General features: G+C 42.7%; 1 protein-coding gene across 2 annotated transcripts in view; it reads right to left on the bottom strand.

Annotated features, from left to right (window-relative positions):
- The window catches only part of ZRANB1 (zinc finger RANBP2-type containing 1), an 82,258-nt gene that overhangs the window by 34,990 nt on the left and 19,741 nt on the right, over window positions 1-27,527 (bottom strand). Inside the window, exons 1-3 of one of the 2 annotated variants that reach the window (XM_034775262.1) lie at window positions 16,862-16,958; window positions 14,904-15,754; window positions 141-328 (exon numbers count right to left, since the gene is read on the bottom strand). In XM_034775262.1, coding sequence (XP_034631153.1) covers window positions 141-328; window positions 14,904-15,717 — 1,002 coding nt within the window. In that variant the 5' untranslated portion in view covers window positions 15,718-15,754; window positions 16,862-16,958. Of the gene's footprint in view, window positions 1-140; window positions 329-14,903; window positions 15,755-16,861; window positions 16,959-27,527 lie in introns of those variants that run through there. The other variant, XM_034775261.1, reaches the window with a different exon arrangement.

Here is a 27,527-nt window from a genome sequence, read left to right on the forward strand (position 1 = left end):
CAGAAAAAAGACACAAAGAAGCTATTCATGCATTTGTCTGTCTTCACCATCTAGCAAAGAAAGTTGCAATGCAATGATTGCAAACTGTGGTAGTTATGTAAAAACTTTATTTGATCTAAACAAGGGCCAAAGTAACTCACCTCTGTAAGCAAAATTGCTAGCATATTCTGCCTTTGAAAACGTATGGCCAGATGTACAAGTGTGTATCCCACATCAAAAGCAGAAGGGCGATTTAGCAGGCGTACTTCATCTGCTGTAAGTTGGCGTGCAATGTCTCCTCCTGATGACTTATATGCTTCAACAGCAGCTAAATCACCTTCTACAACTCCTGAAGACACACGAAGCACATCATCATTATTATCTAAAATGAAGACATGATTCTGGATCAAACTACCTTATTTCACAGTTTCCCTATGCCCGTTGGACTCCAGTCTTATAACAAAAGCAAAATTGCTCACACAGCTGATTTAAGTGTTCTGCAGTCTTGCACTTACCTTACCCACCAGACCAGTTCCATGCTCCAGCAAGCATATGCTAGGACACCAAGTCAGAGTAGGAGCCTGTGATCCAAGTAAGGCTTGGTGTTGTGGACCATCAGATGACACTCTTGGTTTAAATATAGTATATAGCCCTTACATCTGACTAAGGATGATGAAAGTGGCCACTCATCACAAAATTCTATTTTGACGACTCTGCCTGCAGTTTATCTTAAAGCCTGTCAAAATTCAGTGTATTCTGTATATGCAAAAGTTTGTTTTGACAAATCCCTTCAAACACAACTTTTTAAATCTTGCCATTTATCACAAAAAATACTCTTGTACAAAGAAAATGTAATGTGACATTCCATCCTAATATACAAGATAAGAAAGAAGAATTCAATGTGGAATTGCCTTTCTAATACTTAGGTCATACATAATACTTACTGTAACTCCTTGATCAACTGTCATGTAAAGTATTTGTATAAAATATTTATTCTGTGCTTACAAGTACAGCCTTTCTAAACAACAATATTCCCTTTTTAAACCGGTGGCACTGTCAGTAACCAAGATAAAAAGAAATGCATTTGTCTGTTTCCATGTATACCAGTGGTGGTTGAGCCCCATGCAGCTCTTTTACAGTTAAAGTGCGTCTCACAGAGCCCCACACATCCCGTCCCTCCCCTCAACCTACTGGGGGCGGGGGGGGGGGGGAAAGAGAGGCGGGGGGAGAAAGGGGGCAGAACTTGGGACTTCTGCCCTGCAGTAGGGATGTAAAAAGGTTAACCCGCCTTAACCATTAACCCCCACCCGGGCTGTGCCAGTCCCACTGGCCCCATCCCCCGCCAGCCAGATCAGCCCTTTCATTGGTTAACCGTTTAAACTGAATATTTAAACCTTTAAATAGTTAACTGCTTAAATGGTATTTACATCCCTACCCTGCAGTGGGGTTAGGAGCTTCTGCCAGCAACAACTGGTACCTGCTGAGAGTGGGTGTGTATGGGGGGATTTAAAGGTTCAGGGACCACCCTCAGCAGCCCTTCCCTGCGGCTCCCATGTGCTAGTTCTGTGTGAAACGGTAGTGGCAAACAGCCAGGAAGTGCAGGGAGAGACCGCTGCTTTAGCCCTGGCAGGCGTGCCACAAGGGGCTGAAGCCCCAATTCCCGACAGGCACACTCTGGCTCTCAAACGTCTGAAGATTGTCATATGTGCCTCGGGGTCAGTAAGTTTGGCCACCCCTGCTGTATACCATACTCCACGTTTTCTAATAGCCCAAGTTTTACTCTTTAGGGAAGAGAATGATTTCCCCCTACCCCAAGCAGTTTTTTTTGTTTTGTTTTTAATAATTTAAAAGATACAGTTGACTAGAAGCTAAGCATATCTTTTCTTCCTATTCTGTTTCAGAATAATTCTGTTGGGATGAAGGAACTGGGATTCATCTCCGATATGTGCTCAAATGTATACACTGGTACCACCACCCACTGCATTTTGTGCTATTAAATGTCACACACTATAGGACAGGCATTTGCCTTTTAAGAATATTCCATATTTACACCTATACTTTTTTTTCCTTTTTAAAAAACTAGCTCCTTCTGTATTTGAGCCTGGGAGTGAAACTCATATGACAGTCCTGCAGAACTACCATTAAGAGCAGTGGCTGTTGATGCCTATCCAGTGGCTTTGTGGGTCTTTGGCCTGTTCATTCTTGAAACGTTGCTCCACCCTACCAGCCCAGGTCTGGTCTATACTACCCGCCTGAATCGGCGGGTAGAAATCGACCTCTCGGGGATCGATTTATCGCATCCCGTCGGGACGCGACAATCGATCCCCGAATCGGCGCTCTAACTCCACCAGCGGAGGTGGTAGTAAGCGCCGCCGACAAAAAGCGGCAGAAGTCGATTTTGCCGCCGTCCTCACAACGGGGTAAGTAGGCTGCGATACGTCGAATTCAGCTACGCTATTCACGTAGCTGAATTTGCGTATCTTAAATCGACTCCCCGCTGTAGTGTAGATGTACCCCCATTTAGCCTCTGCTGCTTCTGTCCTAGAGTCTTATTCATTTCTTTTCCAACTTCCAGGAACTTCCAAGACCCCTTCTTGGGGATAGGCAGCAACTGCCAAGTCTTGCTTTCTCTATTACAGGTTAGATAGAGATCTCCATCCACCTCAATGATGAAAGGGAAAAAAAAAAAAAGTGTCAAATCTTGAGCCAAGATACTTAATGTTGGAATGGTGTCAACTGTTAACAAGCAGATTTCAAATTCAACTGGTATCACCACATATATCTACAGCTCCAGAAAAAAAATCCTCAAAATGGGAATACAATCCAGACAAAAAGCAAATATTAACTCATTTAATAGTATTTTGATCATTTTCACTGTTTTTTTTTAAAGTCTGATAACACTTAACTCTCTTTTCAACGTGGTATCGCCAAAGAAAAAGCTTCTTCACAAATTCCCTGATTTTGTCTTTCAGAGCAGGTATTTGTATTCCTTTAACTATTAGGTTCAATACATTCAATTTGCCAAATATGTCTACCATGTTAGCTAACTGAGTCAAGAAATCCACTTACACAGTCCTCTGCAAAATGTATGCTCACAACCGTTTACCTAAGTTACATATACAGAAATACCCACAATTGCTCATACCCAAATTTATAAATCTGGTCCACTTCATGCATATGGCAGGCCTATTTATTGAAAAAAGTGGCTTTCAGAAATGTTAAGTTTATGTTGTAGATGGCCCATTTTATCTAGAGAAAGTAGACCAGTCTTGCTCAAGGAATAAAATATTTCACCAGAAGCTAACTTTCTAGTTCCTAGACTAAAAGACAGAACACAAATATGATTTTTACAGCAAAAAGGAAAAGTGGAAGTAATTGTCTCTGTACCAGCATGTTAGCAACATAAACCAGGTGAATCTGTGTGAGTTGATCCTATTTAAAACACTCTTTTAAAGCACTATGAACAGAAGGATCCTTCATACCTGCAAAACTGTGCACCTTTCAGAAAAGTGTGGACAACTTTACAGGGACTCCGCAAACATGGACAAGCATCTTTCAAAACTGAACAGAATTAGCAATTAATGGAATGTGTCTGGACAATTTTACATGAAAGAATGTATTATAAAGTAGGTTCAAGTAACCAGAAACTAGGATATTCTATTCTGACATGATTTTAAGAAGGATATCTAAAAAAAATTGAGAATTGTTTTAAAGGGTCAAGCTTTTTCTGTTGCCTTCAGCATTCATCTGGAAGCTCTGCAAAATTGCTTTATCTAAACTGATTCCCCCTTCCTTAGCATCTAAGGAGCTTAAATTATTTACAACCTTCTTTAAATACCAGCAATAATGTCAGCACAACTCAGGGAATGAGCCTTACTTAACTGCTACTGCAAAGCCAACAGGGACAAGTCATACAGCAGCTTCTAAAAAATGTCGTTGGAAGTGATTAATAAGATACGAATCACAGCAATTGCAAGCAACTATTGCTATGATTAAGGATATGGTCCAACTTGCATTTCAACAACTCTTTCCTCTGTGTTCATATTTTTTTCTTTGGGCTGAAAATGTCTATGCTTAACATTTTTAAAAGGCAGCCTGCACAGGAGTTTATTTTGTTTTAAGTTAAGCTACTGCCTTTCCCTCCCTCCCTCTTCTATGATATATAAAGGTAACCTGACAGGGTTTTTTGTTTTGTAACTTTATAACTAACTATCATATATGTCAAGTCTGGCCTTCCCTGGTTTCAATAGAAGATCTATTTTGGGGCCTAGATCTTGTTTACATTAAACTATCAAAACATTTCCTACTAATGTCAGCAACACTCAGAGCAGTAGTGTGGACACCCCACAAGCATCTTTTTCAACAATCAACATAATGTTGAAAATTGTGTCAGCAGCCAATTAGCCAATATGTTCTAACCTTAACACCTGGCCTACACACTGGTTTTGTACCAATTTAACTGCTTTGGCCTGGGTTGGGGGTGGGTTTTTAACCAAAATAATTAAAATGGGTACAGATTCTAGTGTCAACAGCTATGTATACAAAGATATCCAATATCAATAGATTTTCCTAAATGTATGGGAATAACTACACTGAGGTCAGTATCTTTATACCAGCAAAGCTGTGTCCACACTGACGGGGGTTGAACTGCTTTAATTATAATGGCATTGTAAAAACAAGACAATTTTCTGTATAAAGTTCTTGAGTGGGTTTGTGGGGGGGTTTTTTGGTGTAGATTAATATTTTTTTCCTTTTAAATAGAAAAAGCTAAACTGAAAGAAAGCACTTTAAAATAAGAATGTTTACACACAAACTTGCATTCTAACTAAATTGGATTAAAAATACTTTGTTAATCATGTGCAAGACTGTGCATAGACAAGACCCTAGTTTAGGCAAGGACTTAAACTAAAAGCTTTCCAAGTTCAGGGTTTCTGTACTTATGCAGATGGCAATACTATGGTAAATAGGGCTGTGTTCTCATGTTTATACAGAGAAAATGCTTCGCCTACTTAAGGAAGTTGCTGTGCCTCACCCTTTGAGTAGATGACAATTAGCTTAACTATTCCTTGAATTGCCTGAAGGGATCCAAGTATATTTACATGGCCGTTTTTAGCCCCACAGCCCAAGCTCCATAAGCGTGAATCAAAGCCCGGGCATTGAGACTCAGTGCCCTTGGTTTTTCTTTGCAGTTTAGACATAGCCCAAGTCTACCTCCCTCCCTGGGTGTCTACATTCCCCACCCCCACTCTGAACTCTTGCTCCATTCTCTTTACCAACACTGCACATCCCTTGGAAGCTCCTCAGATTTCTCTCTCCTCTCCCTGCCTACCCCATACCACTGGTTCGCAGTCTCTGCCCAGCCATCCCTAATCTCTCCCCTACCTCAACTCTCAGTCTCTCCCTAGGCTCCTTTTATATATATCTATATCTATCTATCTCCCCCCCCACACACACACACTTCACCCTGCTTGGGCATCAGCAGGGACAGGCAAAGAACAGAAAGGCTCCCTGCTCAGTACAGTGCCCGGCACACAACAGCCCAGAGCGGCAACTAAGGAAAAGTCCTGCTCAGTACCAGGCTGGAACATGTCAGAGCAATGAACTCTGGAGATTTTGGCTACAAAAACCTAGCACGTCTCTACTGACCATGTGCAAACTGCAGTTTTTCCAAACGGTTTCAACCTAGCCAAATTTGGGTAGATTTTCACGGAACAGCAAAAGACACGTTCCTGACACAAAAGCTGCTCTCGGCCAAATTTCAAGTCCCTACTCCAAAGAAGGAGGGCATTGAAATTTCTCACAAAATTTTCCCCTAGCCTTGATCTGAGAAACAGCTGAAACACTTTGGTTGAAATTTTCCAAAAACAAATCAGCTGGAAGCTGCCAGAACAACCGGAATCTCCTTCTTTGAGAAGTTAATATTTTTTAGACAAAGGAAATGCAGCGGATCTAATTTACCTCAATTTCAGTAAGACATTTGATACGGTTCCACATGGGGAATTATTAGCTAAATTGGAAAAGATGGGGATCAATATGAAAATTGAAAGGTGGATAAGGAACTGGTTAAAGGGGAGACTGCAACGGGTCGTACTGAAAGGTGAATTGTCAGGCTGGAGGGAGGTTACTAGTGGAGTTCCTCAGGGATTGGTTTTGGGACCAATCTTATTACTGACCTTGACACAAAAAGTGGGAATGTGCTAATAAACTCTGCGGATGACACAAAGCTGGGAGGTATTGCCAATACAGAGAAGGACCGGGATATCATACAGGAAGATCTGTAAGACCTTGTAAACTGGAGTAATAGTAATAGGATGAAATGGAATAGTGAAAAGTGCAAGGTCATGAATTTAGGGATTAATAACAAGAACTATTATTATAAGCTGGGGAGGCATCAGTTGGAAATAACAAAGGAGGAGAAGGACCTCGGAGTATTGGTTGATCACAGGATGACTGTGAGCCGCCAATGTGATATGGCTGTGAAAAAAGCTAATGCGGTCTTGGGATGCATCAGGCAAGGTATTTCCAGAAGAGATAAGGAAGTGTTAGTACCATTATACAAAGCACTGGTGAGACCTCATCTGGAATACTGTGTGCAGTTCTGGTCTCCCATGTTTAAGAAGAATGAATTCAAACTGGAACAGATTCAGAGAAGAGCTACTAGGATGATCCGAGGAATGAAAAACCTGTCTTATGAAAGGAAACTTAAAGAGCTTAGCTTGTTTAGCCTAACCAAAAGAAGGCTGAGGGGAGATATATAAATATATCTGAGGAATGAATACCAGGGAGGGAGAGGAATTATTAAGCTCAGTACCAATGTGGACACAAGAACAAATGAATATAAACTAGCTATCAGGAAGTTTAGACTTGAAATTAGACAAAGGTTTCTAACCATCAGAGGAGTGAAGTTCTGGAACAGCCTTCCAAGGGGAGTAGTGGGGGCAAAAAGACATATCTGGCTTCAAGACTAAGCTTGATAAGTTTCTGGAGGGGATGGTATAATAGGATAGCCTAATTTTGGCAATTAATTCATCTTTGACTACTAGCAGTAAATATGCCCAATGGCTTGTGATGGGATGTTAGCTGGGGTGGGATCTGAGCTACTACAGAGAATTCTTTCCTGGGTGTCTGGCTGGTGAGTCTTGCCCACATTCTCAGGGTTTAGCTGATTGCCATATTTGAGGTCGGGAAGGAATTTTCCTCCAGGGCAGATTGGCAGAAGCCCGGGCGGGGGAGGTGAGGGGGGGTTTGCCTTCTTCTGCAGCGTGGGGCACAGGTCACTTGCTGGAAGATTCTCTGCACCTTGAAGTCTTTAAACCATGATTTGAGGACTTCAATGGCTCAGACACAGGTTTGATACAGGAGTGGGTGGGTGAGATTCTGTGGCCTGCATTGTGCAGGAGGTCAGACTAGACCTACATGATCATAATGGTCCCTTCTGACCTTAAAGTTTATGAGTCTATGGCTGAAATTTTCCATGCCTGCTTTCAATCTGGCAGAGTTATAAGCAACCCAAAACAGGGAAAGTGTTGGGCAATCTTGTTAATTGGTAACGCTACCTGCCCTACCTATAAATCAGAGGTGGGCAAACTACAGCCCACGGGCCACATCTGACCCACGGGAGCCTCCTGCCCAGACCCTGAGCTCCTGACCCAGGAGACTAGCCCCCGGCCCCTCCCGTGCTGTTCCACCTCTCCTGCAGCCTCAGCTCAATGCGCCGCCAGCACAATGCTCTGGGTGGCAGGGTTGTGAGCTCTTGCCAGGCCGCAGCTCTGCAGCTGCACTGTGCGACCCGATGCTCTGTGCTGCGCGGTGGTGTGGCTGGCTGCAGCCGGGCCGCACGGCTGTCTATCCTGGTGCTCTGGGCAGCGCGGCTGTAGCGCCGCCAGCCACCGGTGCTCCAGGCAGCGCAGTAAGGGGGCAGGGAACGTTTGATAGAGGGCGGGGGAGTTCGCGGTGGTGGTCGGGGGCAGGGGTGTGGATAGGGGTTGGGGTGGTCAGAGGGCAGGGAACAGGGGGGGATTGAATGGGGGCAGGGATCCCGGGGTGGGGCAGTCAGGAAGGAGAGGGGGGATTGGATGGGGCGGTGGGGGGCAGTCAGAGGCAGGGATCCCAGGGGGGCCATCAGGGAATGGGGGGGTTGGATAGGGCAGGAGTCCCAGGGGGCAGTCAGGGGGCAAGACGCAGGGGGGTCAGATGGGGCGGGGACTGGGCCAAGCCTGGCTGTTTGGAGAGGGACAGCCTCCCCTAACTGGCTAGCCATACAAATTTTGAAAACTGATGTGGCCATCAGGCCAAAAAGTTAGCCCGCCTCTGCTATAAATAGTGACAGTTTAAGCTCAGAAGGGATCATAAGGTCCTCCAGTCTGACCTCCTGTACAGCACAGGCCATTAAGTTACCCAGTGACCCTGTACAGAACCCAATAATTTTGTACGGCTAAAGCATGACTTCTAGAAAGGCACCAATTCCCTTGGTAGCCTGTTCACTTCAATTATTCCATCTTTACAAGATTATCCTTACAGACCTATGTATGCTCTACACTGCAAGTCCCTAATGACTTACATCAAGTCATAGAGAACATCTATTATATAAGGCCCTACCAAATTCATGGTCCATTTTGGTCAATTTCATGGCCAGAGTTTTTTTTTAATTGGCCAATTTCACATGTTTACATCTGAAATTTCATGGTTTTGTAACCATGGGAGTCCCAACCCAAAATGGGACTGAGGGGGTCTCAAAGCTGTTGTAGGGGGGTAGCAGAATTGCCACCTTCACTTCTGAGGAGCTTTCTGCAGCTGGAGGAGACTCCCAGAAGTGAAGGTGGGTCCAATAACCCCAGTGCTGCTCATAACTGCTAGTCACAACCAATGGTGGATTAACGCATGGGCCTTGGCCAATTTGAAAATGGGTGTCCCAAGCCGAGACAGGAGCCAGGGCGCGGGGGGGGGGGGGGGGCACGGAGCGGAAGCCCCGAGCCCAGCGCTTCAAGTCCAGTCAGGAGCTGCTGAGGGGGAGGGGGGGAAAGAGATGCAGGGATGAAGCAAAACTAACCAGAGGCATATACTGGCACTCTAGGAATGAACTAACTGTCCTTTTAAGGATGTACTGCAAAATAAGATTACAGATTAGTCTAAATATTTGTATGTGCATAAGAAATGTATTTAGTTGCTTGCATTTAAAACTGTCATATACCACTTCACTAAAATAGAAGGAAAATATGTATTTTATCATTGAGCAATCAACTGTAACTATTTAATGAGTGATAAGAATGTTGCTTACTAGTTCTCAACTATAATGGAAAGTTGAGATCTCTATACCATAAGTGACAATTTGAATTAAGAGTCATGCTACAAAATACCAATATCTTAAAAGTATTCTAATTTGACTAGGTAATAAAATAATGAAAAAATACGTTCTTTTATCACCATTTGTCTCATTATAACTGTAAACCACTTGTAGGATTGACAGTGACCCAGTATCCAGAACTGGAAATCTGGCCTCATTTACTTACAAAGGGAGTAGGTGGTCTGCCAAGTTGGAACTATAAAGCAACCTTAATGGATTCCCTTTAGAAAATACCAGAAAAGCAAACACTTTTACATCATTTATAACTATCGTGCACTAGTTTTACTGGAAAATACAGAATATGCTAACGGAAGAGCCTGCTCTTTTGACAGCTTTGCAATTCGAATGAGAATTGAAAATTAATTAAAAGAATGAGGCATCAAGTACAGAATCAAACTTTCTTCGTCCTTGGACGGTAAGGTCAGATGAATATTTTGAACCCATACTACAGGCTACTGAATATTAGTTTTCTTAGATTATCCCTGCTTTAAACTTTTATCTATGAAGTAGATTCATTAGAATCACAAAAGTTTTCACAAAGATCAACATACCAATGTGTTGCTTACTTCACTAGACTATTTTTACTCCTGGAGGAATTCTGCGCACAGAAAATACATTCAGGCAGGAAGGCACTGCAATTATATCTTTCTTCCACCAGGGGCTGCTATGGCACCAAAAGAGAGGGCAGCCCACTCAGCCAGAGAGAGGGAGAGGCTGCCTTCCTCACAGCGCCATGTCTGCAGGGCCAGGTGAGAAGGCATGGGATATGGGGGGACGGATAGAGCAGGGATAGAGTTGCTGGGGGAGGGGGTCAAACTGGGGTTCAGAAGGCCTAATGGGGGGACAAACTGGGGCGGGGCACAGGAGCTAGCAGCTGAATGCGAGTGGGAGTGCATGAACACACGGGGTGCAGGGACATACGAGGACAAGGGGTGTAAGGGCACAGAGATGGAGGGAGAGGCTAGGGATCAGCCAGGTTCTGCATAGGGGAGGCTCCCCAACTCTCTAACAATCCCTCTACCCCCAAAAAGTCCCTGTTCCATACTTCTTCCACCCACACCCAACAACCCTCCAAGTTCACACCCAGGCTCCATCCCAGCAATTACTTCCTTCTTCCTCAGCTCCTATGTTACCACCCCCAACTCCTCAAAGCCTTTGCACTGCTTCTGAGGGGTGGGGGGAAAATATGTTTCTGTATTGTAGTTTAAGTGAATTTTTACTCAAAGCTTAGTATTAAAATGCCTAGTAAGGAATCTATTTGTCAAAAACAGTTTCTGAATCTTTTTTGTTGTCTGTATTATTACAGACATACTTGCTGACAGTTTTTTGAAATAAATTACCAAAATAATTGAAACTGGTTGATTATATTGTGTTATTTTGACAAATAAAATATGCAGAATTTTAAAATATTGTATGCAGAATTTTTAATTTTGGGGCAGAAAATTCCCCCAGAAGTATTTAATGACAATGTTAAATAGGGTTACCATCCGTCCGTATTTCCCCAGACATGTCCGGCTTTTGCGTCTCTAAATAGCCATCCGGAAGGAATTGGTAACAAGGTTAAAATGTCCGGGGGGGTTTTCTCACTCGCCTCCCTCCCTCCCTCCCATGCAGAGTGTGGTTGCTGATTGGGCGGCTGGGCCGATTGAGCCGCTCCTATTGGCCTCCAGCAGCCAGAGCCCTCCCCTGCTCCCCCCTCCCTCTGTCTGCAGCCCTGTGTAACAAACAAACCGACCCACCGGGCAGCATGTTTTGCTTATACATGGAGCCAGAATGGTAAGGGGAGTCCGGGGGGGGGGGGGAGAGTCAGGGAGCAGGGGAGTGTTGGATGGGTCCCCGGCCTCCACCTGCCACCCCCCCTCCGCACGTCCCACCCCCCCCCAGTGGACCTCCCCTCCCTGCCTGCCTGCCTCTCCCTTGCCTGCTTGTGCTGCCAGAGCTAGCAGCAACTGCTGTCTGCTGCCCCCGGGTCCTAGCATCTCCCATCCACTAATAGGAAGACAGGCTGCCCTTACCCCACCCTTCCACTCTAGCCCTGAGCCTCTCCAAAGCCCCAAACCCCTCAGCCCCAGCCCTCAGCCCCCCACACCCTAACCCTCTTCTCCAGCCCTGAGCCTCCTCCTGCATCATGAACCCCTCATTCTCAGACCCACAGCCCTCACCCCTGCATCCCCTCTATCCCCAAACTCCCTCCCAAACCCCCTCCCCCTTCCCACACACCCCCTCCTGCCCTCAAACTCTCTCCCAAAGCCTGCACCCCCTCCCTTTGCACCGCCTCCCATCCCCAACTCCATCCCAGAGCCTGCACCCCTCCTGCACCTAATCCCCAGCCCAGGACCTGCACCCCAGACCTCCTTCCCCCACTCAATCCCGCTCCCAGAGCCTTAGGCAGGTGGGGGCGTGGGTTCTGGGCATCACCAAAATTTCTACAACCCTGCCAACCATGCGAGTGGATAAGGGTCGGGGCAGTCAGGGAACAAGAAACAGGGGGGACTGGGGTTCTGAGGGGGGCAGTCAGGGGATGGGAGCAGGGCTCCCCCCCGACCCAAGTGTCCTCTTTTTTGATTGTGGAAATATGATAACCCTAATGTTAAACAACATCCTGATCTCAAAATTAGTTATAGCACCAAACAGTAGTATCTTAACATTTTTTCCACATAAATATTGGGTGTGATTATATGAATAGTCAAATTAAGTTTTAAAAATTCTTTCAGACTTTTATGATTGTAAGTGCAGTTGCAATGACAACCATAAATCAGCAAAAGCAAGACTGCTGCCCCTTCCCAAGATATAGTCTTGAAGGTAGGGTCACTGCATCAAGAACATGTGCCTCTGGAGTTTGTTGCCTCTGTATACAAGCACAACATATTCTCCATGTTGAGGTACAAATCTTTTCGTGTCTAGCGTAATTCTGAATATTCAAGAGGCAACATGATTTAGAAGCTAGAGCAGAGCAATGAAGTTGGGAGGACAGTGTTCTCTTTCCAACTGCCACAACCTGCGCGCCTCACATTTCTTCATCTATAAAATCAGTCATTACCATTTTCAAGCCCTGGGAGACCTTCAGACAGTGCAGTTAGTACACAGGATATTAAACATGATCAGCAAAAAAGAGGAAGAAAATGGGTTTCCCTCTTGCACATTTAAATTTTGTTGGAAAATTTTATTTCATTGCCCTATTTTTGTATCTTTGGTTAAAACATAGTCTAAATCAGAACCGTTGCACTAGTTTAAATACATTGATCTAGTTAAACTGGTAAAAACCTCTAACATGGGTGCACTTAAAATCAATTTAACTCAAATAAGTTTAGCTTCATTTGTAAGTATATTAGCTGCATTGATAAGTTAAGCAAGGGTTAAACTAGTTTAAGTGCAATTATATTAGGGGGTTGCACCAGTTTAACTAAATAGATTTTAAATTGATTTAAACTGATTCAACTTTCCTAATATATACAAGCCCTTAATTAAATTTGTTCAGATACTTTCATACATCAGTGTTGAGGAGTTAAGAATGGAACGAACTGCAACAGAAGCAGAAGTGTGATATTTTATCAGTAATAGTTATCTATGTCTTTAAGAAGTGGTTTTCACTGGATGAAATAAGCTTTATATTAGCATTTTTCATATGTTCTATATAATATAATTAAATCCAAAATACATAAAATGCAACTTTTTTTAAACTGCAAAAGATATTAGTAACTATTGGCCTCCATATGAAGGAAGTATCTATCATGGGAAAATCCATGAAATCTTCATCATGAGACCTGCAAAGTTCAGCACATGCTACTCACAATTGGCATTCTGGATTCCCCCAGAAGCTTTTAAAGCTTCATGTTTACTTAACGTAACTAGAGTAAATCTGATGTTTTGGTCACTCCGATCCTTTACTAAGAAAGTTATTAAAATAAGGCACCTTCAAAATACATTCATATTTAAGTAATTCAAGAAACAAGCAAATTACTATTGCCTTATGCAAAGTAGTGTATGTACAGGATATTTTAGAATTGTTTTTGCAGTTTTGCACCAGACAGCAATTTAGTTATCGCTATTCTGGAACATAAACTTTTCAAGTATTTAATATTTCAAATCTCAGAATACAAGGAAGATACAAATACTGCAGAATATCCCGGAGGAAATTTTTTCTATCTTTCAGACATCACTAATGGAAAAAAAATCCTATTTCATTAATCTGACATCTAATAAGATTGCAATAAAAAGCTAACTAGACATCCACAGGGCAAACAAAGGATCTCTAACAATAACTCTGCACGTGAAGGGCATGCAAGGAAAAAAAAAAAAAAAAAAAAATCTTTTATCTGTTCCATTTGAGGAAGGAAAAGGGATGGTGAAAAGAAGTGACTATGGGGAAAAAACATGGCCAGTATACATTTTAATGGCCACCATCATTTGAAAGAATATAAGGGAGGAATATGCCTCCTTTCAAAAGGAGGACGTAAAAGCTTTAAGTCTATGCATGGAACTCTTTACCCATCAAAGGAGAGCAGTGTATCTTTTAGCTGACTGAAATGCATATCCATATACATAATAAGAACATTCACTTGCAGCCAAATAGATTACATAATGGTGTTTCACAAATCAGTTCCTGAACAATGTCAAGTGCAATAAAGTCGCTTCATGACATATCAAGGAATGGTATGAGACAAACATTGTTAGAGCTGGAATTTCAAAAGAAGTGTCCTACTCCAAAGTCATTATAAATTTCAAGTATTTAACCTACTTGTATGCATAAGCCTCAAATTTCTACTTCCGGGCAGTTACATCACAAAAATTAACTCACAAGGTCAATAACTGGAGAAAACCCTGCTCTCATGTCTCTGTTCTTTAACAGCATGGGAGCATTATCCAGAATTTCCTTAGGAAAGCACTAAAATACAAAACAAAATTGGTATTTGAATTTCTGAGGTCAGTTGGGTATAAAAGACACTTTCAGAAATCTTGTAAGTATTTACAACATGATATTCATGTTAACACAACAACATTTTCAAGGTCAGTATTATGCATGCAGCTTCTTGGAGCTACATATTCGTGTTATTTTTAACAACTGACAGAGCATCTTGTGCTGATAGAAGCTCTACACTGTTTACAAAATATTCCCAAGCTACATCTGGTGATTCTACTCGGTACATCTTGTAACGGTAAACAGAGCAGCAATTTTAAATACGCAGGTAGAGCATTTTTCACACAACTGTGCGCACAAGTTGGTTCTTTGACTTTTTTTTTAAGATAATATATTTATATAAACAGATTCAGCAGCTATTCTGTATCAACTCCCATAAAGTCAGAAGAGCTCATGCAACTAGTCCCACACAAAACGGTTCTACTTATCTCTAAGATAACTTGCCAAATTCTGTCAAGTTTGCAGACACTTCCCCATGCATCACCACTAAATGTTATTTCAGGAACTGCAACATTCAGTTCACTTATTAAGTGCTGTTGTGAAGTGAAATTATAGTATTGTTACAAAACTGCATGTTGAGAGCTTGTTTACACCTTGTAAGCAACTTTCCATCCCCCCCCCCCCCAAATACTATCACAACATAGCAAGAGACAGACAACTTACCCACACAAGCATTTAGAAATAGCCAATCAGTCTTTTTCATTCTATTTTTTATTTGCTTTAGTTTTTTGAAGTCAACTTCAAGTTCCTCCTTGCTGCCAACAGCTCCAGCCAATTCAATTCTTTGGAAGTCCATTTTCACTTCTGATTCTCGTTTGGTTGTAGGAGGAGATCTTCTTTGGCTATTACCGCTACTGCAGCTTCCTCTCCATCGAGCTCTGTCTTGCTCATTTATGATTGAAGAAGCCTCTTCTGTGTCTGCCAGTTCTATTGCTTCAATGTTGTTAGGTCTGGGATGATCACATACCACACATTTCTTGGCCTTAGCCCAGTTTTCGTATGTACATACAGAACAAGTCCAGTGCTGTACTCTCGTGTTCAGTTTATTTCTATCATTGTACTCTTCACAAGGATCAACAGAAAAGGGGACTGATCTTGAACCCGATCCTGAAGACTGAGGAGATTCTGTGGGGCTCCTGGTCCTACGCTGGGACAAGCACTGAGTACATCTTATCGCTCTTGGCCAGTTCAAGTACGTGCACATGTGGCAGGACCATTTATTTGCACTTTCCATACTGTAAGAAGATTTAACCCTTGGTCTTGCACTAGAATCTGGACATATCAAAGGGCTGCTTCCTCCTTCGATGCTTGTAGGATCCCAATCTCTACCGACTTCACTTGAACCACTTTTGAATGGATCTTCTGTAATAATTGTTCCACTAGGCCTCTGAGCACGGCACATGGTACACTTAATTGCAGATGGCCAATTTTCATATGTACAATACTCACAAGCCCATTTAATTCCACGTTCTGTCATTGTGCACTTCTTGAAGTAAATTGTGTTGGGCAGAAAGCTATAAATAATTAGAAAATATTATTAGAACATAATGGTTGCATACTATACCATAAGTTTTATTAAAAGGATAGCGTACTTTTAGGCAAACATCCTGATCAATGCTTAAGCAACTTTTTTTCTTTTTTTTTTTTTTTTCTTTTTTTAAATGCAGGAATAGGGATTTCCCCAAGAGGAAATGAAAATGGGCTTCAGATTTTAGGCTCTCCTCCAATTTAAGCTGAAAACTTCACAAACAGATTCCAAAAATGGAATACTGTTTATTGCTGCATAGTCTTCTGAAGGTTGTACAGACTTCACACCTTTACCTAGTTCCTCTTCCACAGGACGAAGAAACACTGGAATGATAAAGGCATGGGGAAGGAAGGGGGGAAGTAGGGAAGCAGAATACAAGGGCTGAATATAGCTAGAAGAATCAGACAAGAAAAGTCAGTATGAGTACATCAGTAAAGAAAAGGTAGCATTTAAACCAGGGGTAGGCAAACTATAGCACGCGTGCCAAAGGCGGCATGGGAGCTGATTTTCAGTGGCACTCTCACTGCCTGGGTCCTGGCCACCGGTCCGGGGGGCTCTGCATTTTAATTTAATTTTAAATGAAGCTTCTTAAACATTTTAAAAAGCTTATTTCCTTTACATACAACAATAGTTTAGTTATATATTATAGACTTATAGAAAGAGACCTTCTAAAAACATTAAAATGTATTACTGGCATGCGAAACCTTAAATTAGAGTGAATAAATGAAGACTCGGCACACCACTTCTGAAAGGTTGCTGACCCCTGATTTAAACTGTCCAAAGTCCCTCATTCCAAGGGTTAAATAGGTTGATAGGTAAGGCTAGGATGGTGTGGGTTTGCTTTACTCTGTTGCACCAGCCAAATAGATAGTTTTGTTAAGGTGGCATACACTGAGCAGCATGCTGAGTTTGGTTTATGGGTATACATAAGGTGTTTAAGCCTATTTGTATTTGTTTAATATTGTTCAGGTCAGTAGCTGCTATTAGAAAAATCAGAAAAATGCCAGTGCAGAAACTACGTTTGTTGGCAGGCTTTTTAAGATATGTACTCCAATCCTGATTTCCACACTCCAATGATTTACAAAAAAATTACTTTTTCCTCTAAGAGGAGATTCTGTCTCCATGCTGGCTCAGACCCTGCCCTCCTCAGACTGCAAAATGGGATGGATGACACTATGTGACAACTATCCCTGTAAACAAAATGAAGACAGTTTCAATTAAGGCCTCACTGAACTTGAGCAACCAGAAAAGTAGTGCTTTGTATGCCGCTCCCATTCTAATCCCTGGCTTCTGTTTAAACTCAGTCATGACCTACTCTAAGCCTAATACATTCTTAACACATCTAAAATAAGTTTGCCACTGATCAATTTTTGTGAAGAACCAGCCACAGTGCACCCACCATACAACCATTTAACTGTTCAACTTTCATTAATGTTAACTGAAGTAGCAGAGCTAAATTCACACAAACTTTGAACTTGTATCACTATGTCTATGAATGTCTCTACCTCAATTAAGAACTCAGCTAAGTCAAAGTCTAATATTAAACCGTTTTGATTTTACAATCTGTAGAGAACTACATTCTTTTCCATTCCTGTATTACAAAGTTTGATGAATTGCAAGTTATGCACTGTTTTCAAGAGTATATCCTCCTCAATACAAACTCAGTATGTCAACTGTTAGTTTTCATATTTCCATGATACTGCTATTTTCCTGTGCAGCTGATGGGAAAAAAGTTACAGTAGAACCTCAGAGTTACCAACTGACCAGTCAACCGCACACCTGATTTGGAACCGAAAGTATGCAATCAGGCAGCAGAGACAAAAAAGCAAATACTGTACAGTACAGAACTTTGTTAAGCATAAACCACAAAAAAAGGGGAGGGGGGGTTAAAAAAATTGACAAGGCAAGGAAACTTTCTCTGCTTGTTTCATTTCAATTCAGAGGGTTAAAAGCAGCATTTTTCTTCTGCATAGTAAGTTTCAAAACTGCATTATGTTGTAAACTTTTGAAAGAACCACCACAACATTGTGTTCAGAGTTACAATTGACCTCCATTCCCGAGGTGTTTGTAAGTTCTACTGTATATGTTGGCTTTTAACTCAAAGGCACCTCACATCCATGTAGACTCAAAGGGTATCACAATGTTAGTTTATATCTCTTCTATATCTAGAAGCCAAAATTATGCAGGTGCTATATTTCTCACTGAAACACCTGCAAAACATTTCTGTGCCGCAGTTATCAGCCATAGAGTAACAGATCAAAAACTGTTTGAATTGATTATAGTTATTCATAAATGACTGCCCAGACAGTCAATCTAGTACAGTTTGAAGGTAAAGTTTGTTAGCACTTAAAAGCGGTTACCACTCCGTGGTTCTAGCATGGTGCCCCTCCCTAGCTTCTGACTGCAATAAAACGGTGACATACCTCTTCAGTAATTGTTGTCCTTTGAGAGGTGATGCACATATTAGTTCCACTTTAGGTATGTACACGTCAGTCAACTGAAGCGGAGAACTTTTTTGCATAACGAAACCCATCACAGCAGCACTGTGCCCTCTGCACACTCATGTTGCTAGCCAACAGCATAAAGGGGCAGAGCAACCCCCAAGTCCCTTCACACTGGAGACCAGTATTAGCTGCGACTCCAATGAAGAGAGGAAGGAGGGTGGTCATGGAAGGAACATGCACCACACATCTCAAAAAACAACAGGTATGCAACCATTTTTTCCTTCGAGTGCTTGCACTCGCCCATTCCACTTTAGGCGACTCATAAACAGTTCCAGATGGAGAACGGTATCGGAGCCTACCTAAACAAGGACTGCAATACCACTTTCCCAAGCATAGTCTCTTAAGACCTGGGAGAGAGCATAATGATGGTGAAGGTATGAACCAACCAAGTCATAGCCTTGCAACTGTCACGACCTTAAAAAAAAAAAACGCAGCAGCCAATGCTGCTTGTGATATTGCAGTGTGTGCTAAAACTCTTTGAGACAGTGGAACATTACGATATCATAGCATAGACAAATACAGAAGGAGATCCAGAAAGAGATCCTCTGCAAAGTGACAGGTTGCCCTTCATCCTGTCAGCAAAAGAGACAAAATTGCAGAGAGATGTTCAACTCTTTAGTCCCATGCAGGAAAAAGGCTAGCACCCTGAGAACATCTGAAGTATGACATTTTTCTCAGCTCTGTGAGAATGAGGCTTTAGAAAAGAGATTGGTAAATATACAGTTTGAGATTTAAAAAAAAAAAAAAAAAATCTATGCCACTTTGGTAAGCAATATGGGGTGTCAATGCACACAAACTATCTTTATAAGACACCGTGTAAAAGAGGGTCACCCATCAAAGCCTGAAGTTCTACTACCCTCCCAACTAAAGTGATAGCTACCAGGAATGTTGCCTTCATTGAGAGAGAAAAAAGATATAGGTTCAAAAATGGGCTCCATTAAAATCAAAACCACCAAACTCAGATCCCAGGATGGTGTGGTGTCTCAAATAGGTGGGAAGAACCCATCCAAACCTTTCAGGAACCTAACAGTCACACGGTTGGAAAAAAACAAATCTTCCTTCCACACGTGGAAGCAATGTGAAGATATTTGCCACATGAACTCTCAATGAACTTGCAAAGTCCTTGCAAGTGACTTTAGGTGAAGGAGGTAATCCAGTATAAACTAAATGGGAGCCTGGGAAGGAAAGGTATCTTTCTGCTGGAACCAGACTGAGAATCTCTTCCATCAGCCATTTCCTGGGGTAGGTATAGAAGATTTCCAGCTCGAACAGACAGCTTCATGGGGAATTAACCACAGAGTATCTATGCAGTCCTGTGCATCCTGAGAGGGCTGGAATCGTCGTGGTCCTGCAAAACTACATCCAAGACCTGAGGGAGCATTACAGGATCCTGAATTGAAAGGCTCAACAGATCTGAGAACCAATCCTGACAAGGCCAGGTTGGCACTATAAAAATTATTATGGCACGATCCTGTCTAAACTTGCTAAACTCTCAGCACCATAGGGATGGGGGAGGGAAGCATATAGAAGTTTCCCCTTCCAGAATAGTAGCCCACCTGGGTTAGACTCAGACTCTCAGAACTGGAAGGGACCTCGAGAGGTCATCTAGTCCAGTCCCCTGCACTCAAGGTAGGAGTAAGTATTATCTAAACCATCCCTGACGGGTGTTTGTCCAAACTGCTCTTAAAAATCCCCAATGATGGGGATTCCACAGCCTTCCTAGGCAATTTATTCTAGTGCTTAACCACCCTGACAGTTAGGAAGTTTTTCCCTAATGTCCAACCTAAACCTCTCTTGCTGCAATTTAAGCCCACTGCTTCTTGTCCTACCCTCAGAGGTTAAGAACAACAATTTTTCTCCCTCCTCCTAACCACCTTTTATGTACTTGAAAACTGTCATGTCCCCTCTCAGTCTTCTCTTCTCCAGACTAAACAAACCCAGTTTTTTCAATCTTCCCTCATAGGTCATGTTTTCTAGACCTTTAATCATTTTTGTTGCTCTTCTCTGTGCTCTCCACAATTTGTCCATATCTTTCCTGAAATGTGGCACCCAGAACTGAACACAGTACTCCAGTTGAGGCCTAATCAGCGTGGAGTAGAGCAGAAGAATTACTTCTCGCGTCTTACTTATAATATCCTAATACATCCCAGAATGATGTTTGCTTTTTTTGCAACAGTGTTACACTGTTGACTCATATTTAGCTTGTGATCCACTATGACCCCCAGATCCCTTTCCACAATACTCCTTCCTAGGCAGTCATTTCCCATTTTGTATATGTGCAAGGTTGTGACCTATTCTTGAACAGAACTGATGACACTTCCTCTTCTGTCAGGCTGGGGGATGACTTATGGTCTCTGCTGAATGATCTGCAGAAAAACAGTATGCTAGATAGTTCTGAGACCTAGGAAAGCAAGATGCTTTGAGCATTATCTCATTCCTGATGTAGGAAGACCGGAGGCTCTTTCCTTCTTGGGAAGTCTGACCAAGTTCTTCCCTGCTTGTTTAGGTAAAACACTGCAATTGTGTTGTCTGTGGGCACCTGTAATGAACAAACTCTGATGTGGGGAAGAAACTTTACAGGCCAGGTGAACAGCTCAAAGCTCCGAAAATACTGGTGAGCAGGAATCCTACACTGACCAGAGACCCCCGAGTCTCAAAGTTCTCTACCTGAGCACCCCAACCATGAAATGAATCACACACAACTAGGGTAACAAAGGGCACAATTTGGGCAAAAGGAACCCCACTGCATACAATGGCAGGGTCCATCCACCAGTCCAGGGACATCAAGACAGTTCTTGGTATAAGTCAGCTTCTCCAGCAGATGACAAGAGGGACAGTAGACAGATTTCAACCATTTCTGCATGATTTTGAGGTGAAGTCTGGCATGATGATTCACATATGTACAAGCTGCATGTGACCTACAAGCTTCAGACCATTGTTCACTGTCATATGCCTTTAAGTCTTCGCATGGGTCCAATATCTCCTGAAGTCTGGCCTAAGATAAATACTGTCCCACTCAGGTCCAATTGAGAACTACTCCTCTGAATCTGCGGGTTAGCTGTGTTTGTCACTTTTTACAGATCCAGACTAAGTCCTATGGCACCTTATAGATTAATAGACGTATTGGAGCATAAGCTTTCCTGGGTGAATACCCACTTCGTCAGACACATTCACCCACGAAAGCTTATGCTCCAATACGTCTGTTAGTCTATAAGGTGCCATAGGACTCTGTCACTTTTTCCTTTGAATCTGATTCTCTGTACAGGTAGAACAGGTTTCTCCTGGTTAATCCTCTTTCATTTGGAAGTGCTGAACTGAATCTTCTCAGTGGCCACTAGTACTTGTTGTCTGGACCAATCTCAAACCAGGTACTCATCCAGATATGTGTACACCTGGACCCCTATCCTTCAGAGATGTGCTGCAACCACTGCCATCCTCTTTGTGAAAACTCAAGGGACTGAAAACAGAAGAGGAGGAGAGTAAACTTATAATGAATGTCTCCTATAACAAACTGTAAGAATCTACTGAATGACTACATGGAAGCAAGCACCCTTTAAATCAAGGACAACGAAGAAATTGTAGTCTACAGATAGGATAATACATGCTAGGGTAACCATATGAAACTTAATTTATGTACTTGTTGAGCTTCTGTAGGTCTAAAATAGGTCTGAGGCCTTCCTTGGACTTATTTTCTCAACCAAAATAGGAACAGAATCCTTTCTCCTGATGAGACGACACTTCCTCTATGGACCCTAACTGTAACAGTGACTGAACATCTTGAATTAGTACAGTCTCAGGAGTCCCTGAAAAGGGATGGGAGACGGATGTGAAGGAGGGACAGAAGCGAACTGCAGAGAATATCCCAGTTCCACCATGCTTAGAACCCACTGATTGGATGTAATGTGGATCTAAGCACTTACTTAGGAATTGGGACAACCTACTGCCAAAAGGTACGAGAAGTCAAAATGAGGGGTTCGCTGGCCTTAACCAAGGAGTTGATAGTCTGTAGCATCTAAGCTGTCTGTTTGGAGTTAGCAGAAGAAGAGGAGAAGGTGGTCTCCTTCCGTGAGTCTTATAGCCTTTTCTCAATTGATGGGGCTAATAGGGTAACACTGATATCAAACCTGGATTTGAAGACGGAACTGCTTTCTCTGTGGGCCTGGAATATAAATGCCAAAGGCCTCAGGGTTGCCCGAAAATTTTCTAGAGAAAGAAGTTCTTCATCTCTCTTCTCTAAGATGGGTTTGGCTGTTCAAAAGGCAAATCCTCAGTAATCTGTTGGATTTCAGATGAAATGCCAGGCTGAAGCCAAGATGCATAGTGACTGCCATTACCATCATTCAAGCAGCTGAAAATATCTCATCCAGTGCAGCCTGAAAGGATGATCATGCTACCAGGCGGCCCTCACTGATAAGCAAGGCCCCGTGTTTGTCACGGATTCAGTGACCTCTGTAACTTCTGCAGTGGCTGGTATGCCTGGCCGTGGGGCCACCTGAGCCGCTCTGAGACCCCAGGCCAGGTGTACCAGCAGCTGCTGGGGCAGTCTTGGGTCCCCCTATCCCCCAGCAGCAGGAGTTTGGGTGTGGAGGGGCTCAGGGCTGGGGTGCGGTGATGCCCCCCCTGACTCACACCCCCGAGCACCTGTGGTGTGCCCCTCCCCCCCGAACTGCATTCCCCGAACTGCGTCCCCTCCCCCACCCCTGAGCACCCATAGCAGCACCCCCCACACCACCGCCCAAGGTCCCCTCCCCCCAAGTTTTAATCAGGGATAGATAGTAAAGAAGTCATGAACAGGTCACAGGCTGTGAATTTTGTTTACTGCTCATGACCTGTCCATGACTTTTACTAAAAATACCCATAACTAAAACGTTGCCTTACTGATAAGTGCTCTGTATTCCTTCTCAGCCTTGTCTGGCAACATGTCAAGGAATTTTAGCACCGAGGCCCTATTGGAGTAATCATAACAAGCAAACAAGAGTCTGGTAGTTAGCAATTTTCAATTGTACTCCTGATAAGAATAAACCTTTCTTCCAAACAAATCCCATTTCTTCGTGTTTTTGTTTTTGGGAGTAGATTTAGAGTGTCCTTGTCTTGCCTTTATATTAACCATGGCCACCACCAAAGATCCTGCAGTTGGGTGTGAATAAAAGTACCCACAACCCTGAGAGGGAACTTGCACCTTTTCTCAGTCCTTTTGGCAGTGGGTGTCAGAGAGGAGAGTTTGCCAAAGGATTCTGGTATGCTCCAAGATATCATTAATAGGTAAAGCCACTCTAGCAGGTCCTATAGTACACAAAATGTCCTTTAACTTGTGAGAATTGCCCTGGACCAGTTCTACTTGAATTCCCAGAGATGTGGCTACCTTTATCATAAGTTCCTGGTACGTTTTGTAATCATCAGGAATCAGACAGTAGCCTCACCTGGTGAAGAGGAGGAGCTATGGAAGGGCTGCACTGTAATGTCTGTTCTGTTTTCTGCTGTATCTCTGCACCAGAAGGATCAGACACTAGGTACCTGACTCAGTACCAAGTTTGACACTGGGCAGAGTATCGTGCCTTGTGGTGATCAAATGCTACACGATCTAGCCAATGAGGACCTGGAGTCTGGAGGAACACACAGTGGATTCCCAAAGGGCCATCATTAAAATTGGTATGGTACCAGGGCCCAACCCGAAGACATCCTGTCCCTGGACACGATCCTACAAGAATCACAATACAGAGATTTTGACTTATGAGAGGAAGAATGAGAACAGGCTCTTGATCCTGTGTGACGGGATACTATGCTTCGAGATCCCATTTCTGATTCTGAAAAGTAGTCTGAAGGGCAAGGTGGTGCAGTACTGGAACCTGGACCGATGAGATGTGGTCAGTACCAGAAGAAACATCAGCAGCTTTCCCACAGAAGGTACCGTACGCCTGCTCTGCTTCACTTTTGAGCTTCTGGAGTCCAATGGCACTCCCGCGCACACCCAGAATCTGACAGCACTAAAAAAGCAGGTGCCACAGAAGGAGGCAGTACTAGGGCTTGTGAAACGGGGTGGGCATCTGAACTTCCTCCTGTATCAGTGGGGAATCCAGGACTGAGAGGCAAAGAAGGTCCCTGGCCACTGCGTAAGCTTCAGGTGTCACAGGTACCAAAAGCATAGGTGTAATACAGACAAAGTCAATGTAGAATGTCCCCAGCAATGGAGTTGGTCTCAACGGTACCAAACGAGGTGCCAGAGTCAACGACTGTATTGCTAGAGGACAAATGAAATAGTGCAGAGTGCCTATGTGGAGCAGGCTGAGCTCTAATCTTGGTACCAGATTTCTTCCTATGAGTCTCCACTGAGGACCTGGTTTTTGAAGAGGAAGAGGGCTTCTTCTTACTAGAGGAACTAAGTGTCTGACTTCTTATGGTATTTATGCAGTACAAGAGGAGAACACCTTCTCTTCGGTTCCCTCTGAGGGGAATCCATCACATTCAGCAGCGCACTTTGAGATGGAGTCCAAGCCCTCATATACAAAGTTCCTGAGTGGAGCACACAGCTGCCACCATCAGGTTACGCCAAAGTCAAACTTCCCAAACCGTCTTAGTCTTAAATCTCCTTCAGATAGGACACTTATGTCTTACACGTCCCTCTCCTGAACACTTCAAACCAGAGGTTCTCAAACTATGGTCCGCGAGCTCCATTCAGATGGTCCACAGATAGTTCCCTCTAAGGTGCGTGCCTGGGTGGCCGCACACAAGCCAATGAAGGGCCACCCACCTAATCAGTGGAACCACACAGGCATGGCTCCACTAATTAGATGCCTAGACCCTGGAGAAGACGCACATGTAAGGTGATGACTTTGGGGGAAATAGAGGGTAGGGGGGGTGAAAACGGGGGGTGGGGGGAATTTGGGACATGCAGGGCTGCGGCAGCCAGAGAAAGAGGCGACTTTCTCCAGCTCCAGACTGCAGCTGCTGGGGAGAGACCGCCCTCCTTCCCAGCCTCAGCTCTGTGGTTGCTGTGGTGGGGGGAGAGACGACCCTTCCCCTTCCCAGCTCAGGGGCTGCCACAGCAGGGGAGAGAGGGTACATCCACTGCATTAGAAAGGTAAAACTACTGATATTAAAATAGAAGTTGTGTGCTTTTATTTGTAGAACAAAAAACAAATTATTAAGGTTTTTTTTAATTTATCGCTTTTATCCAAAGTGCTTTACAATAGCCAGCCAACGGTACAAACAACATTTAGAAAGATCATTGTTAAGTGGTCCGCCAAGACCCTCAGCAATTTTCAAGTGGTCCACAAAAAAAAAGTTTGAGAATCACTGCTTTAAACAACTATAATGAGGGTTGCTGACTTACAGAACGACTACATCCAGAAAAGCACTAAAATCCCAGATATTTAGGCATGCCCCAGTACTGAGCATAAAGCCGAGAAAAATATATATAAAAAACAAAGATTCCTAAAAAAATACCACTATCACAATGAATAACTAAATATGTACACAAAGAGTAGAAGTATTTTTCTCTAAGAGAATAATGGGAAAGTGACAAGCGCACACACTCTGACTAGTGATCACTGCAGTGAAAAGGAATGAGGGGGGTCAGGGTGGCTCTGGCCCTTTATACACAGGGCTAGGAGTACAAGCATTCAAAGGGCTTTTTAAATAGTTCCACCTTAAATTCTGCAGTGTATTATTCCTAATGTAATATCTGGTTACTTGCTCTACTGGTGTGTATGACATTAAACATGCATATGAATGAACAAGCAAAGTGTCAGCTTTCTGAAACAGACAATCTGGAAATGTTTGTCTTCACCTTGTTTACACCTCTCTTGCAGAGGGAATGCCAGGACAATGAAACAAGTCCCAAATGTACCTATTGTTTGTGTACACAGGAAAGCTTATTAAAGTGGCATAAAGAAATCAGAAAGAAAAATGAGACAAAGTATGAACTCCTCTGACAGTCCACACCAAACAGCATATTTTCTTCAAGTCTTCAATTATTCACATTCATGGGAAAGTCTTAATTTACACAAACTTTTCATTTTGCTCAAACAAGCAGTCTTCAATTTTTTGTTTCAAAGTTCACTATAAACTGAGGAATGTACCTGAAAACAAAGCATCAATGGCTATTCCATTCTGAGATCTTTTTACAATTGCCATATCTGATCCACTGTTGGTGGCAGCCATCTTGCTGAAAAAATGCTGCAGTCTGATGGCATTGTTATTCAAGAGCTCACTACAAGACTGAGCCAGTTACCATCCTGCTTTTATAATGGTTGTACATTATACTTGGACTTTATATGTAAACACATTTTTGATACAATTAAGATTAAAGCAGATTTGGAACTTTTGCATGAGCCCAAGGGAAGACTAAACCCATTCCCTGATGCTTAAAATTAGCTTATCAAAAAAATCTTTAAATATTAAATAAACTTGTGTTCAGAAAATTCTAATAATTAACATTTACAAAAAAAATATTATATTATAGGAGAGCAGCTGACTTGGTTTTATATTTGGCTTCTTCAGAGAACTGGTGTCTTCCATGACTTCACTTTCAGCAAGATGGCTGCCACTACTACTCTGCAGAGTAAGGTCACAAAATTCAGAAGAGGTTTACTTACAGTGAAAACCAACTAATTTTTCCACACAAAAGAATTAAACAGAACAATTAGTTTGCCTTAATGATACAGCTTGAAAAATTCCTCAACATCCTCAGCCATGTCCTGTTTTCATGCAGAAAACTCCTCTAATCAAATGCAGGATTCAAGTCATCTGATACATGTACACAGGTGTTGCTCCTGCATTCATCTGCCTCACCTATACCCAACCATTTTCTGGAGGAGAGGGACTACAGCTTGGAAAGCAGAACAACAAGGGAAGATCAAACAACGGATATTATATTTACAATAACCTATATAAGTTACGAATTATTCCACACAAGTGGCAAACCCCCTAGAAAACAGTGTCCTCACTTGATAATTGGTTAATAGTAACTGCACAGTAGTGTTGCATGAAGTGTATAAATGCATTTGCATAACAGGTGATATTCTTTTCCACAACTGTCCTTCCAAAAAAAATAAAATTCGACAAACTTCCTACAATCTGAAATAATTACATGATATTTTCCAATCCCTTTACGCAACTACTAGTCTATTACCAATAATAGCCTCTTTTATATTTACTGGCCATTAGTCTATTTTTGGGAAGTTATAGCAAATGAATACCTATAACCTAAATTTAAAGTTCTTATATGTTGAATAGACGTTAAATATTTTTTAAAAG

Source organism: Trachemys scripta, chromosome 7 (assembly GCF_013100865.1).
Source record: "Trachemys scripta elegans isolate TJP31775 chromosome 7, CAS_Tse_1.0, whole genome shotgun sequence".
Lineage (NCBI taxonomy): Eukaryota > Metazoa > Chordata > Testudines > Emydidae > Trachemys > Trachemys scripta.